Source organism: Lygodium microphyllum, chromosome 20 (genome assembly GCF_053477565.2).
Source record: "Lygodium microphyllum isolate KBCC chromosome 20, Lygodium_microphyllum_v1.1.10, whole genome shotgun sequence".
Classification (NCBI taxonomy): domain Eukaryota; kingdom Viridiplantae; phylum Streptophyta; class Polypodiopsida; order Schizaeales; family Lygodiaceae; genus Lygodium; species Lygodium microphyllum.
This window is the reverse complement of record NC_141154.1, coordinates 59,355,013-59,371,466: the sequence shown is the minus strand read 5'-3', so window position 1 is coordinate 59,371,466 and position 16,454 is coordinate 59,355,013. Positions and strand designations below refer to the sequence as shown.

General features: G+C 41.6%; 1 protein-coding gene across 2 annotated transcripts in view; it reads right to left on the bottom strand.

The window, feature by feature from the left end:
- TAFII59 (TATA BOX ASSOCIATED FACTOR II 59) overlaps positions 1–16,454 on the bottom strand; it is a 96,893-nt gene that overhangs the window by 20,247 nt on the left and 60,192 nt on the right. For both annotated transcript variants that reach the window (XM_087701420.1, XM_087701421.1), the window contains exons 9-10: positions 481–613; positions 233–358 (exon numbers count right to left, since the gene is read on the bottom strand). In XM_087701420.1, coding sequence (XP_087557546.1) covers positions 233–358; positions 481–613 — 259 coding nt within the window. The remainder of the gene's footprint in view (positions 1–232; positions 359–480; positions 614–16,454) is intronic.

The following is a 16,454-nucleotide window of genomic DNA, read 5'->3' as shown; positions in this document are numbered from 1 at the left end:
GGATACACTGGTGTGGCTCTTTTAGAAAACTCTTGTATTTTTAGATTGATGGTAGAGTTACTAAATGTCACTTTGATACTTTACATTGTCTTGTATGCACACTAGTGCACACTGTTTTGGTGGAGTAGATCCATGTCCCCCCTCCCTCCCTCTTTAATAAGAAGAGTGGTAAAACTGGGAGCTTAATATTAAAGCGTTCAGTTACAAAGGTTCAAAAGTAAGAAGCCCATACCAGCAAAGCGCCATAAACGCGTGTTGCTTCATATCTCTTCATCTCATTCTTCTGTGTTTCAAAGGACATCTCAGGAACTAAGAGGCGAAGATATGCTTCCAGATTAGGTAGAATCAATAGACTGACCTGCATGCTTCACAGTATTTACATGTTTAATTCAAAACCTACAGCCAAAGAGATTGCCTCCTAGTTCGATTAATAGATGCAAAAATATCCTGCATTAAGCATATGAAATGGGAAACTCATACAATGCGTGAGCCTAGTGCTGCTAAACCCTTGATAGCACCATAATGCTGCGTCATTGATCGCTTTGGATCCAAAAAAGCATGCAAGAGAGTCTTCGTCACACGTGGTTGAAGATTGTGATAAGCACGCCCAAACCTGCACATTGCACAACCGCATTAATTAGCATCCTCAAGTTTTGCACTTGTCAGTAGAAGCTCTTTCTGATTCTACATTTCAAGGGACCACACAAAAACCACGATCTTTATCCAGCAAAATAATTACAAAACAAGTCCACAGTAAACCAACAATGAGTGAAGACATTGTAAACTACTAGAAGACCAATTCTTTAGAATGTGCTCCAGAATAGGAACTGCCTACAACTTATTCTTCAATTATAGCTACAGTGCTGCAACACAAAGAACACAGTATGAGAAACTATCTTGCCCAGATTTGTCAGTACCTTTTGATGAGAGCACCTCAAAGCTTGCTCTCCAAAAATATCCTTTACAATGTTCAAAATCTAGCAAGAATACTACATAGCAAGGTGTTGTTTTCACCTGAAACCAATCCATGGTTGGCACTTTGAGTTCAGTACATAAACAGAGGGAGGGAGGCCAAAACAGCCTATGAGACAAGGATACTGATAACAACCAAACCTCGAGGAAAATCAAATTTTCTAAGTGGAAAATGAAAAAAGTATGAACTGAAAAAGGGAAAAGACTACGTCCACCAGCCAATGTAAAGACAATCGCCCAATACAAAGGTAGGATCGAATTGATACAGGTCTACGAATATAATGATGAAGGAAGTATTTAATCCTCATCCTTGGGTTGGTCCAACATAGATAAACTGAAGCGCCAGGGAAGAGCTGCCTGGTGCCGCCCTAAAATCACATGGACATTCTGATGGTATCTCGATCAAGGCCTCAGTCTACAGGTCATGGCCATCATATTTTCCCAGCACTTGTGTTTTAGGAGTTGTGGCTATCATATTTACCCAGCCCTGCTTCTCTATCTACGGTGACCCAAGGCAGCTGAATAGGTCCAAATGCCTGATCTCAGTTTTTGCACAACCTGATGCCCACATGAAAAACTGGAGGATGCCAACATGAAAATCCCCAAATTTCAGTGAAAATTTTTGGAGAAATCGGGCTCAGATTGCAAAAAGCCCAAATTTTGTTCACAGAATATCGAAAAATTTGCTCAAATTTGTAATGCACCAATGTTGCAGATGAACTGCCCCTTTAAATTAAAATTTTCACTTTAATTCACTAAGATTTAATTAAAACCCCTGTCAAAAAGTATATATGGTTGAGGGATGAAATTTGGCTCATCAACGAGCAGAAGACCATGAGCATATGGGTTAAGTCATAGTTTTGATGGTGACCTGGCAATAGCGGCGAACAGGCACGAGGCTGAAGATTGAAGCGTGGCTACAAGAGATGGTTCATCATCATGTCACACGCCTTCAGTTGACCGGCTCGAGACAAGAAGGTGGCAGTACATGGATGATGCATATCTCCAAGGTTTGATTTATTTCTTTTGGTCTATCTGTTGGCTGAAACACAAAGTATGTTACCCAAGATGGTAGCCCCATGGGTAGCAACTAAAGATATAGAGGTCGGCATATCCTCACACCCTTGTGACTTACTAGATGTTTTATTTTGATTTTGACCATTGTTGCCCTTTCCTTTCTTCCCCTTCTAGGAAGTGGTTACTCAAGCCCCCCTCCATAAGAGGCGGGAGAATTTTATGAAATCAATTGAACAGTCTAGCAGCACAACAAGTACTTGACACTTAAATTCATAAAACGTTGGGATAATCGGCTGTGAGATCACTTGTTGAACAAAGTTAAATTAATTGTGTGGGAGCTTGTTCAAGAAGAATGTTACCTAGTCATTAGGGGACTTAGGAAGCGGTGGCAAACCCAACGAGTAGATACCAGTATTCTGCTAACTTCACCTTAGGGACATCCCAATATATGACCTTGATCTCTTGGAGCTTGTTCAAGAAAAATGTTACCTAGTCATTAGGGGACAGCCCCATGGTGGCAAACCCAACGAGTAGATACCAACATTCCGCTAACTTCACCTTAGGGTCATCCCAATCTATGACCCTGATCTCTTGGATCCATGGTCGTGATTGATACCACCACGAATCCTAACATGGCTGAGTAAACCCTAATTTTTGCTGTAAATTAGGATTTGATAGTAGTACACCATTGTCATAGTTGTCAGGTACGAAAAGTACGGTACGGTATGGTACGATAAAATACGGTACTAAATGGTACCTTAAGATTTATAAGGTACAGTACGATATTAGTACGAAAAAAAATTAACTTCATTATTTTGAAGTATAGATGATAGAACATATGTTTAAAGTCTAAATAGCAATGCTATTGGAGTATATAAGATGAATACTTGAGGGTAACACGCCAAAACCTCTATGGCATATGCCGCATGCACAACATTCGCTACAACTTACAAGTACATGCATAGGAGTGGATACATCATACATGAATGATCATACAAATAAGAGGCATGTATGCTTGAGAGAGAGAAGGTTGAGAGAGAGGGAGAGGCGAGAGAGAGAGAGAGAGAGAGAGAGATGAAATGACATGAGATGCTTTATTAACGTCTACAAGTGGCCAAAATGACCTGTGAGACCAAGAGTTACCAAACAAACCACCAAAGGTTTTGGTAAAAGATTTATGAATTTTGTTATGGTTTTGTTTGGCATTCCTAAGGCTAAAGTAGCTACCGATGGTACATTCACTAATTCGTGTACTCTCAGAAGGTACATTAGGCCAAGCTATCCTCTAGCCTAGTTTTATTAGCAATGTGTACTAATGCTTTGGGTTGGGCGGTGCAAAATGAGCTATGAACAAAGGTAAAATCAATAGGATTAAGCTACTTGATGATTCTCAAATGGTGCTGAATTTATTTATTAATGACACTAACATATTGTGAAAAATGATGGGACATCAATTAGAAACGTTTGGAACTGCTTGAGTACCTTATGTATGGCCTTTGGCTCTAGGATAAATCATAACAAAACATGTATGAGGAGTCTAATCAAGCTTCCATCCCCTTTCTTGGTCGATCAACCGAGGCTACAAAATCACCACCACCACAACAACAACAACAGTCAACAACCCAAACCACCACCAACAGCAACAACCACGCAAAAAAAAAGTGCTTGTTTTTTGGTACGAATTCGTACGGTACGGTACAGTACGAACCATATAGTACGAACCAGTTCGTACTACGTACGAGTGCAACTATGACCATTGTTGCCCTTCATCAAAGGCTAGAATATGCTAAGAATTGCTAAGGGAATGTCTCAAAATGTGAGAGGAAGCGGAGGGGAAAGAAATGGTAGATTTCTATTGCTGAAAATGGAACCAATCTATTGTCACCTACTGTAGACAGCCCCTAAGGATGCTGATTTCCTCCTTGATCAGCTCCTCCACAAGTTGCCTACTATCGAGAGGTTGCAAATGCTCTCACCAGCAGCCTTGGGCTTTCCTGGAGTTATTGCCCAGCAGATGACATTTCCACTGGCTAGAAACCCCCTGGCAATAGCTGCCAACAGCTCAAACAGCTTCTCCTTCCTCCCTCAGTCTTTGAATAGCTGCATCCACACACAGCCACCCCCAAACAGCCTTCTCTCAGCTTAGATGGGCAGATTTGCTAAGTGGGAACCTTCCAAAAGCAATTTTGAGTAAATTCTAAAAATTAATTTATTAATCTATTTGACATTGCGCGTTAATTGGCTGGTGCCCATCCACGTATATTGTGTTAACCACTTTGGGACACCCCTTTGGAACTTAAGGTTATTTCCAAATTTCATTGATCTTAGATTAGCATTAAGTAATTAATGCATAGCCCTAATGTGACCAAAAGACATTTTAAAGGCCCATGTAATGCCCTAAGCTCAAACCGACACCAAGACCCACAAGTACCCATCAGACATAGCTTAATACAACTTTTGCCAATGTCTCCCAATGCATTACTCAACTTTTCAACTGTCCTTGCCTTGACTAACTTGCAATTCACATATGCCCCAATGGAATGTGACACGATCAAAAGTACTCAATTAAAACAAGAATAGGCATCATAGTCAAAGAACATCAACTGCTAATTTTCAATTATGCTACTGCCAAACATATGCTAAATTTTCCAGCCCATATATATAAGTCATAACTCACCAACAATGAATCATAATTGCTGACAGAACCACATGGAATGCATCCATTAACTCTAAATCAAAAGTAATATGACTATGCAACCATAGTGAAGCAAGAACTAAGCATAAACCATGGCTAAACTGTCAATAGCATTACATAATAGATCTGTCCAATAAGACTCAGTTGAAAACCACTAAGAGCTTATGCAAATGTATAGTCTCAAAGCCATAGTGAAAACAATATCCATATGCATACCAACTAAAGTAGCTAATACGCTAAATAGTGACAATGGTAGACATATTGTCAACAAACAATACCTTAGTTGCATGTTGAAAACATCTCAAATCCACTATATATATGAGTGTCCATCACTAAGAGTGGAAGTGCTACCTCCCTCTTGAGCATCGAGCAATGCTTTGAACCTCTTTCCCTACTAAACCTGAAGGAGGCCACCAATCCAAGTTCGGCTCTACCTAAAATGCATCGAGCTAAAGCTGCAACAACAAAGGATGATCAACCAAGTCACCCTCTTCCATCCACTTGGCATCCACTGGTCAATAATTCAAAAACTCCAAGTACCATTTGGAAACTTTACCTCTACTTTTCCTTTCTTCTATGCCAAAACCTGGTTAGGGATAAAAATCTCATCCAACTTCTCAATCTCTAGCTATATTTTAGTAGATATATCCTCTGACACATCATCATAAAAAAGCCATAGCAAGCTCACCTGAAAACCATTATGCATCCGTCATTGTGGAGACAATGTCAGTCCCATGTGCAACATCGCTAATCTTTTGAGATACCTCAAAGGACCCATAATAGCACTTTATGATCCGAAACATAGCACCTCAATGGATCTTAGACTATGGAATTAGCTTTTTTCCGATTGACCATCTATCAATGGATGAAAGAAAGAAGAAAATGGTATCCATGTTTTCAAACAATCCCTTCCAAAACAAACAAGTCATCCAAGGGTATCAATCACTCATGATCAACAAAGACTCCCATAGTACTTAAAGATATGTTGCATAAACATTTGTGCCATATGATCACCTTTAACTTCTTCCTTACAAGAATGAAATGGATATGCTTACTAAGCTTACATATGATAGTCCACATCTCATCATTTTCTGAAGGAGTCTTTGAAAGATCAAAATTGAAACTAATAGCAATGCTCAGCCAAGAGCTCTCCAATACAAGCAAAGGATGCAACAAACCCAAATCTTTTGCCTATACTACTAGACCTTCTCGCATACAATGCATATGCAAACAAACTACTCAATATCATATCACAAAGCTAGCCAATGAAAGAAGTTTTCCACTGCCTTCACCATGGTATCAATGCCTCTATCCTCTCCATATCGAGGAGTACAACTCTCAATCATAACTTTCGATCTCAACTACTCTTTGACACATAACTACTCCGACTCCCCACTCGCATTGGGTCTCCTTCCCAGCAGCCATAGCTCATTCTCTTGAGCTCCCATCACTCCGCGGCTTCCCGAGCTTCTTCCCGGCCTATTGAGGCACCATCACGGCATTGGCATTGAGGTATTACTTCATTATTTCAGAGATTTATTTCAGTCCACATGTCTAGGTAAACAGGGCAGCCACCATTGAAGCTTCCAATCTTCATATGTCTTTGCCACTGGTTGTGGGTTGCTAGAGGCTTGTTCCAAGGCCTCTTTGGCTCATGTTTGAGCCCTCCAATCTCTCCAAACCTGCCACATGGACCAGCAGGAGCAGCATCATCATCACGTTGATCTGCGCCTGATTCTAGACAGATTTCATTCAACCACACACTAGTTACTTCAGCTCCAGCTCCAGCTTGGCATTAAGCACTTGTTCGGGCTCCTTTTCAGGCTTTTTGCACATGTATTGATACTTGGCATTGATCCTTTGAGATTAGGCATTGGTTTGGTAGCTGAAAACAATGTTTCAGGGCTGTTATAAACAGTCTACAGACATTTAATGCTAGTGCTACATTCACAATTTATGCCTATGCTTGTTTGGGCATGACTACATAACCGGTTTGATGCCTATTGCATCTCGATTGATTGGGAAATTGAAGCTACATGTCATGCTATGATTTTGGCCTGATTGTAAGGCTGGAAATACACAATTTATAACAGTAAATGCATGCTGAATACTCTCGGGCTGAAGCTATCTTTCATGCTTTGACATATGCCTATTGGTTCTAGGTGTATGTCTTGGGTTATGCTATGATGTATTGATCATTGAGGGACGACTTCGAGCTTGTCATTGAATCCTGATGCTTTTGGAAGCTTGAGCTTATTTCAGCCTGCACTTATTAACATCGGTCTATGTTTGACAGTGGTCAGTGCTTTGACAGTTATATGCTCTTTGGATACATGCTTACCCGACGCCTACAGCTTGATGCATTTGTCTTGGCACAGTGTACCATGTACTTGTTCAGCTTTAGTGCTCTCTGAAGACTTGGCTTGGATTCTCATTTGCTATTCCGGAATTTTGTATTGAATGTCATTTTGGTTGTCAAAGATCTTTATTGGGATGTATGTCTTGCTCATGGATGCTACCTACAGTTGCTTTATAGCCGTCATACTCTTAGGATGCTATTGAGACATTGTCTTGGTTACCTGTCTTTGGTACTTTGACTTAGTTTGATTGAGTTGTTGAGCTCGTTTATCCGACTTTTGTGCTAGTGGGAGCATCTTGTATGCTTGACCGACATTGAGCAGGAGGTTTATGCTATTTGAGCATTTTGCAGATACTTGAGACTTTGGGATCTCTTACACTTAAATGTTGCATGGTTCATGCACTGATATCTTGGAGTTGCTTTTGACCTGAGCTTGAGCTTTGCACTCTTGTGAGCATACACCTACTGGTGTCAAGTCTTGCCAATGTTATGTATACTTTGCCCTAGTGTCCAGGGGATATGCCTACTCACTGACGGATGCTTTGGTGACATGTTTGGGTGTTTGCTCAAGGTCTTGATGACTGTTTGGTGCTGATTTATGCAGTCACAGGGCTACAGCACAAGTGCTATGGATCTGTGTCTTTACACGAAGAAAGCCCGTGATGGTTCTTTATTGATTTTGATACTCTATGTGGATGATATGCTGATAGCAAGAAAAGCTCATGATGAGGTAGATACTCTTAAGGCTCAGCTCAAGAAGAGCTTTGAGATGAAAGATCTGGGACAGGCCTCTGACATACTTGGTATGCGCATGAGACGCGACAGGCATCAGGGACTCCTCTACTTGTCACAGAGAGAGTACATTCATAAAGTCCTTGAGCGCTTCCGCATGCAGGATGTAAAGCCTATTGGCTGTCCATTGCTTTCTTATGTGAAGGTATCACAGGCTGATTGTCCGCAAACAAATGAGCAGAGGGCCGAGATGGCCAAGATTCCCTATGCATCTGCAGTGGGCAGTCTTATGTATGCCATGATAGCCACTCGTCCAGATATTGCCTTTGCAGTTGGTGGTGTGGCATGCTATATGGCTACACCTGGCAAGAAGCATTGGGATGCCATGAAGGATATAATGAGGTACCTGAAGGGCACTGCAAATATGTGCCTATGCTATGGCAGCCAGGATACAGGAGTTCTGGGGTATACTGACTCTGATTATGCAGGACATGCAGATAGTAGGAAGTCCACTTCCGACTATGTATTCACCTATGTTGGAGGTGTTGTTTCTTGGATGTCCAAGGTGCAGAAATGCATGGCCCTTTCTGCTACAGAGGCCGAGTATGTTGCAGCCACTGAGGCTTGCAAGGAGGCCATTTGGTTTGGTCGTTTGGTTGCTGACCTTGGTATTGATGCTATCCCTACACTACATTCGAATTCTATGAGTGCTATTCAGTTAGCCAAGAATCCGGTCTTCCATGCAAGACGAAACACATTGAGATAATGTATCACTTCATACGTGGGGTCGTTGAGGACAAGTCTGTTGACCTTGTCAAGATCTCGACTGACCAGAATCTTGCAGATCTGCTCATGAAAAGCCTCTCTACATAGCGCTTTGCCTTCCTCAGGAGGTTGATGGGTGTGGGATGAGATAGCGTCTTTCCTCATCCTATTGTACATGTGTACATGTTGTACTGTCTTTTATTTTCTTTTTCCTTTTCACTACTCACTAGGGCAGATTCGCCTTTAAGTGGGAGGTTGTTGGGGGTAAAGGTGCCTCCGCCTAGCCGCCCGTGTATTACTACACTGACAGTCACCGCCACTGCACACTACAGGTGGCGGACGCCCGTCACCGTCACTTTATTCTTTATTCTTTTAGTCACAGTTTGAATAAAGAAAGGCCCAATCACACATTGTGACTGTTGGAGTTCCCATTTCTTGTCTCTCTCTTTCTTGTTGTTGCTCTCCCGCCATAGCTCTCGTGTGCAAGCTTTGATCCTTCTCACCTTTCAACTAGTATCAGAGCTCGGCTTCCCGATTCTTGAGCTTGTCTCGTGGCATTCTCAACTTCCCATCGACTCCCCACTCGCATTGGGTCTCCTTCCGGGCAGCCATAGCTCGTCTATGTGATCACAACATCTTCCAGAATATGATCAGACCATCTTCCAAAATCTGTCTGATAAAGTGATATTACACATCTATATGCTTTGTGCATAAATGATACATGGCTTTCTTAGCCGGATATCCAGCACTCTGGCTATCACATCCCAACACTATAGTACTCATAGACATGTCGAGATCCTCTGCAAGTCTGCTCAAGCATATAGCTTCCTTAGAAGCTTTAGTAGCTGATATGTATTAAGCTTTAGTAGTACTCAATGCTACGGTGTTCTGTAACTTGAAGCACCAAGAAACGGTCCTACCAGTAACCGTAAAGACATACTTGCTAGTGGACCTACAAGTGTCCAAGTCACCTATCATATCTGCATCACAATAACCCTGCAAACTAAGTGCACCTTGCCCATAGCAAATACACTTTCTTTATATACCCTTTAGGTATCGAACAATACACTTGACAGCCTTCCAATGTGTATTCCTAGCATTTGACATAAACCTGCTAACAACTCCCACTACATGAGCAATGTCTAGACGAGTAGCAACCATAGCATACATAAGAGAGCCACAAGCTGATGCATAAGGGACTACCTTCATAGCATTGGCTTCCACGTCATCTTTTGGGCTGTTGGCTTTACTAAGCTTAAGATATGGAGGTAAGGGCACCCCAGAAGGCTTATAGCTTCAGCCATGTTAAATCTGTCCAGTACCTTTTCAATGTACTTTCCTTGAGATAAAAACAATTTCTGTGTTCTATCCCTGCGAATTCTCATACCTAATATATGCTTTGCATTCCCCAAATCTTTCATGGAGAAAGCTGATTTCAGCTGATCTTTGAGAGCATCCAAGCTAATCTTTCTTTTCCCAACCAGCAACATATCATCCACATACAAAACAAGTATGATGGGGCTGCCATCTGTATCCTTTTTCATGTACAAACAATGATCTGCATGGCTACATGTAAACCCATGAGAGAGCATAAAAGTGTCAAACTTTTTGTACCACTGCCGTGGTGCTTGCTTCAGCCCATACAAGCTTCGTTTTAATTTACACACCATCTGTTCTTTTCCAGAAACCACAAAGCCCTCAGGTTGTTTCATGTAGATTTCCTCATCAATGTCACCATGTAGAAAAGTTGTTTTTACATCCATTTCGTACAGCTCTTAAGTCCAATACAGCAGTGAGAGCAAAAAGCACATGTAGAGTGGTCATCTTCACAACAGGTGAGAAGACCTCGTGAAAGTCAATCCCTTCCTTCTGTGCATACCCTTTGGCAACCACTCTTACCTTGTACTTGGGTTTTCCATCAACTGTCTTTACTTTTTAAACCCATTTGTTTGAAAGAGGCTTTCTTCCTTTGGGCAACGACACAAGATCCCAAGTATCATTAGCATACAGAGAGTTAATCTTTTCTTACATAGCTAGCTCCCACTTACTACTGAATTTGCATGACTTGGCCTCTTTATATGTAAGAGGCTCACCCTCATCTATAAGCATCACATAATGCAAGGAGGGGTCATACCTATGTGGTTGCCTTCTTACGCGTGTAGACCTGCGTACCCAATTATCAATATTTTCAAGAATTGGGTCTACATCTACATGTATGTTAATTTTCAGCATTTATTGGCTGTTGTAAGCCATTTTCAGCATGATGTTCATGCTGTACAGCACCTTCATTTTCATTACCATCACTTGCATTTTCATAATCAGCAAGTCTATCTTGCTATCCATGACCTTCTTGTCCTCCTATTTGCTATCCATCATCATCTGGCCCAAAAATAACCGGTTGAACATCAGTTTCAGCCTGTGGTACAGTATCATGAGGCTCATCATTTGAAGTAATAGGTGGCTGCAAATTCTGAAATTTGACCTTTTTCATATCTTCATTAAGGCTAAAGTAGCAATTTTGCCTCATCAAACACAACATTACGGCTGCGAATAATTTTCTTGAACCGAGGTAACCCCACTTTGTAGCCAAATTCACCCTCATCACCATAGCCCATGAAAATGCCTTTGGGGGATTTTGGGTCAAGTTTGTTCCTCAGCGCATCTCTAACATACACAAAAGCATCACAGCCAAATATGCGATTTCACAAACCAAACCGTCTCAAGGATGCCATTATTTAAGGACCTGTTTGGAGAGCGCTTGCAAATGTGAACCGCGGTTTTAAGTGCTGCTCCCCAAAATACAAGAGGGAGATTAGCAGTGGACAACATGCACCGCACTCTTTCACATAAAGTCCTATTATATCTATCAGCCACACCATTTGAAGAAGGGTTGTAAGGAGCTGTAAGCTCCCTCTTAATTCCATGCAAGTCACAAAAAGACTTGAATTCAATAGATGTGAATTCACCCCCATTACCAGTTCTCAAGCATTTCAGCTTTCTACCTGTCTGAGTGGTCACAAATGCATGAAAGGTTTTAAAAATAGCAAACACCTCACTTTTCTTTTTTAACAGATAAACCCAAATCTTCCAGGAACAATCATCAATAAAAGAAACAAACTATGCAACACCACCCACCGATTTCATCAGCATACTACATACATCAGAATGCACTAAGTCCAAGACATTGCACTTACAAGAGACACCAGAGTAAAAGAAATTGTTTATTTGCTTTCCAAACTGACACTTACTACAAAAGTCAAGTTTAGAGCCTTTTCCATGAACCCTCTTCAAAGAGGTAAGGACACCAAGTCCTTTCTGGCTCATATGGCCTAATCTCTTATGCCACAACTCCAAATGACAACCAATTTGAGCAATTGCAAGGAACTTGCCATTCAAAGCTTTACAATGCAAACAATACAAAGTGTCCTTCTTGGTTCCTTTTGCAATCAGCATGGAACCCTTTTTCAATTTCCACAAACCACCACCAAACAGTGTAATGTAACCATGCAAGTCAAGTTGACCAACAGATAGTAAACTCTTCTTGATGCGAGGCACATATCTGACATCTTTCAACGCAAGCTCTTGCCCATTACCTAAAGACAAGTGTACAGTGCCAATCCCATCAATGTTGCAAGCATGATTATTTCCAAGATATACTTTTTCATAATTGCCTACATTGAACAGAGCAAAACACTCCAAACAAGGAGTTACATGGAAGAGACACTAGAGTCTACAATCCAAGTCTGAGTGACACCATCATCAACTCACAAAAGTGCATCAATCACATCAACCTTGGTAATCTGCATATCCTGCATGTGATATACAAGCGCATCATAATCAACTGCACATAATACATCAGCCCTTATATCTGAAAACTCCTCTATGACTACACTAGAGGCCACATTGTCCTTTTCCTTGCCTTTGGCTGCCTCAGATGCATCTGTCTTATCCTCTTTCTTCTTTTTGTCTCATGTATTCTTCTTTCTCTCTTGTTCCTTCCTGTAATACTTGCAATCAGGCTTCTTGTGGCCCTTCCGACCACACTAATAGCAAGTAATGTCACTATTTTCCTTTCCTTTGTTCTTTCTTCTGTTTCTCTGCCCTGCATTTACATTTTTCTTTTCAGTCTTGCCTCTTACATTATAAGCTGAGTTGCTGCCTTCTCCACCAGACATACATCTAATTTCTTCATTCAAGATTGAACCCCTCACACCATCATATGAGAGATTGGATCATTGAGCTGATTTAAAATGCCAGTAAATGCACTCAAGTGCTCAGCTAGAGGCTTTGACTCATCCAGTCGCATACTCACCAGCTTGCGCATTAAATGCACCTGATTAACAAGTGTGGTGATCTCATAGGTAGTTTTCAGTTTCACCCATATTGCATAACCTATATCTAAACCTTTAATGTTTGTCAAAAGTCATCAGTGACACCCATCTTTATGTAAGCCACAGCCCAATCCACATCAAGCATTTGTGCAGGTTTATCTTCTTGCAAAGCATCCTCACAATCCTTTAAGAAAAATATGCCCTGTATACGGTCTTTCCAAAGGTCAAAGCCATGACCATCAAACCGTTTGATTTCCATCAAACTCTTAATGTCTGAACTGGAAGAAGTTGCAGCCATTTTATCACGAACCCAAGAGTAAATGCACTGAACTAAAGAAGCACAAGCTGAACCAGCAAATACACTGCTGTTCTTCCTCAAACAGTAATAAATCTCTGCTGTCTATACATAAACCAGCCACCACACGGGCAAATACTGCAGAAATTTACCAAATTCTGCACAAAATCCCAAAATTCCAGGTCCAACAGTGCATAAATGTCAGCCAATCTGTCCAAGCCAAGCAAAATTTCATCAAAATATGAAAAGCCCCAATTTTTTGGGGTTCAATGTCATGAAATTTTACTCGAAAGAGTAAAATTCCAACAAATTTGGAAAAATCCCCAATTTAATTGATGTCTCATCTGCTCTACGCTGGTTGCAGGGCACGTCTGCTGCCGTCGTTGAGCTGCCAGCTGAACGTCCGACCCCCTGCAGCCGTCGCCTCGCAACCCAGTCGCCTTCACGACACACGCCCAGTACCTTTCGACTGGTTGCCTGCTGGACTCCCCGACTCCTGCTGGCTGGTGCTGGACTCCCCACCTCCTGCTTGACTGGTCCAAGCTGCTGCCTGGTAGGCTGGACCCGACTGACCTTCTTCCTCGAGCCGTTCTATGCTCAACCTGTTCGCGAGCTGACTGTTGCCTGTCAATCTTGCAACTGGCCTTCCACACCTAAAACTATCTTGAGAGGTCTGTAAAGCCTATCAACTAGATAAAGCAACATCATACACCCTTCCCTCAACAATCTACCACCCATGTTGAGCAACCCCTTAGGCTCATTCATGTAAATCTTTACGGTCCTACATTCACTACTCCCTTGAATGGTGCACTGTACGTCTTTTTGATAGTGGATAATTTCTCTAGGTATATGTGGGTGTACTTCCTCAAACAAGTCAGATGCCTTTCCTTAATTCAATTTTTGGGTGCTGCTAGTTCATAACCAGACTAGTTGTCATGTGGGCACTATGAGGAGTGATTCGAGTGGCAAGTTTACCTTCCGCGAGTTTTCTGAGTTTCTACAAGAGTAGGGCATTGCACGCCAGCTAACGTCTACCAATTCCCCTACATAGAATCAAGTCATAAAGCATAGGAACCGAACAATCATGAATATGGTACACTCTATGTTGTTCACAATAGAGCTCCCTGAGCACCTTTGGGTTGAGGTTGTTACTTCAGTGTACATCCTTAACCAATGCTTGACTACACCAATCCCTAAAAAGATCCATACGAGGCATTTTTGGCTCTCAGCCTATTGTTTCTCATTTTCAAAGTCTTCAGTAGTCATACTTATATGCACACTCTAGATGACAAGATACAAAAGCTTACCCCTCAAGCTCATCTCTTGATCTTTGTGGGCTATTCTTCTGAAGCAAAAGCCTACCATTTGTTTGACCCTTGAACAAACAAGGTGATCGTTAGAAGGGAGGATATCTTTGATAAGAGGGACATCGTGTAGTCTTCTACTTCTACACCCAACTCTGTGTCTTGACCTCCGCTCACATCACATGAGATCGTGCCTTCTGAGCCAGATCTATTGCCCACTCTTAACCTTCCTACAAAATCTTCAGCTCCTAAGCCCCCTCCGCAAGACCCATTACCTTGCTGGTACCAACAGACAATGTGGAATTCAGAGATCCTTCCACCGGATTCCACTTCGGAGAGCCCTAGAAGGTCCACTCAACTTACCTCTCAGCTTCATATACATCGTTGTTTACAGTTGGTTACATTGCACATTTCGAGCCAGACAATTGGCAAGAGGCTCTCCGAGACCCACGATTGCATTCCATGCGCATATGGTACGTTTCGTATGGTACCGTACTGTATGTTCATTTTGTGCAGTATCGTGCGTTTTGCGTGCGCTTAAACTATACCCAAAAAAATATCATTTAAAATATCCATAGGTGCATTGTTTTGAAATTTTGCCTATTTTTTTGGCCTAATACACATTTAAACTTCTCACGCTCCTCCCATTTTCATACCCCTTCCTCTTCTCTATTCCCTCACCTTAGCCCTTATAAAAGGAGAGCCCCCTTCCCCCATCTCACCACACAAATGAGCCTTCATCTTCATTAATCTCCCTCTCGAGCTCAACTTTCAAGCCACTATCCTTCTCCCTTTTTCTCTCTATCCCTCTCCCTCTCTCTCACATTCAAGTTTCATTCGTACATATTATACACTCCCTTTCCCAAATCACTCTTCCTCTCCCTCTCCTCCTTTCACCTCATTATTCTCCACAATGTCTACGCCTCTTCATGATCTATCTTTAAGTTGCACATTTTATATGTACAGGCTTATTTTATATATGATCTTATATGTAATTTTTTAATGAACATACAAAATGACGTATTTTACTCTTAAAATTTTTGTAGACGTTCCATATTGTACAATTCACGTACTGAACGTATCGTACTACACACACAAAACCACCCTGCCAAGACCCTCTGTGGCGTGACACCATGGGAAAGGAACTAGATAGTATCAACCAAAATGGGACTTAGACCTTGGCGGATTGTCCTCATTGATCATCGAGATGAAGTGGATTTTTAGGACCCAACTAAAGGCTAAAGATACTTTTCACAAATACAAAGCTCACCTTGCAGTGCAAGGTTTTAGGCAAACAAACGACATTGACTAAAAAAAAACCTTCACATGGACCACTCGGTTCACATCATTTCATCTATTGGTTACACTCGCTACTCAAATGGACACCATGATGGTTGAGTGCGCAAGAATCAAGACAAAGTGCTGGTGAGATATGCACAATGAGAGAGGGGATGAGCGTAGAGAGTGAGGAAGAGAGCACAACATTCAATGTGTGGGTACAATGACAAAGAGTACCACTTTAGGCTTTTGATAATGTATATAAAGTACAAGTGTAAGGATGTGTGCACACCCAAACACTGTAAAAGGCACGGTGAGCCTTTATTGCCAAAACCTCCCACCTAAAGGCAATGTGCCTGGAGGTAGAGAAAAAATCAGCTAAAAGTCTATGTATGTGCAAAGCCAATGCTCTGCTGGAAGACCCTTCATGAAGTCTACAGCATTATCATTTGTATGTACCTTGACAAGCTCAATGCTCTTGTTGTCAAGTACATCCCCAATAAAATGATACTTCACATGTATGTGCTTTGTCTTTGCATGAAAAATAGGATTCCGCGCTAGCATGATAGCACTCTAACTATCACAGTGGAGAATAGGAACCTTTGTTATGCCAAGCTCTCTCACCAAACGTGAAAGCCATAAAGCCTCCTTACATACCTCAGTGGCAGCCACATACTCCGCCTCTATAGTAGACAATGCAACACAC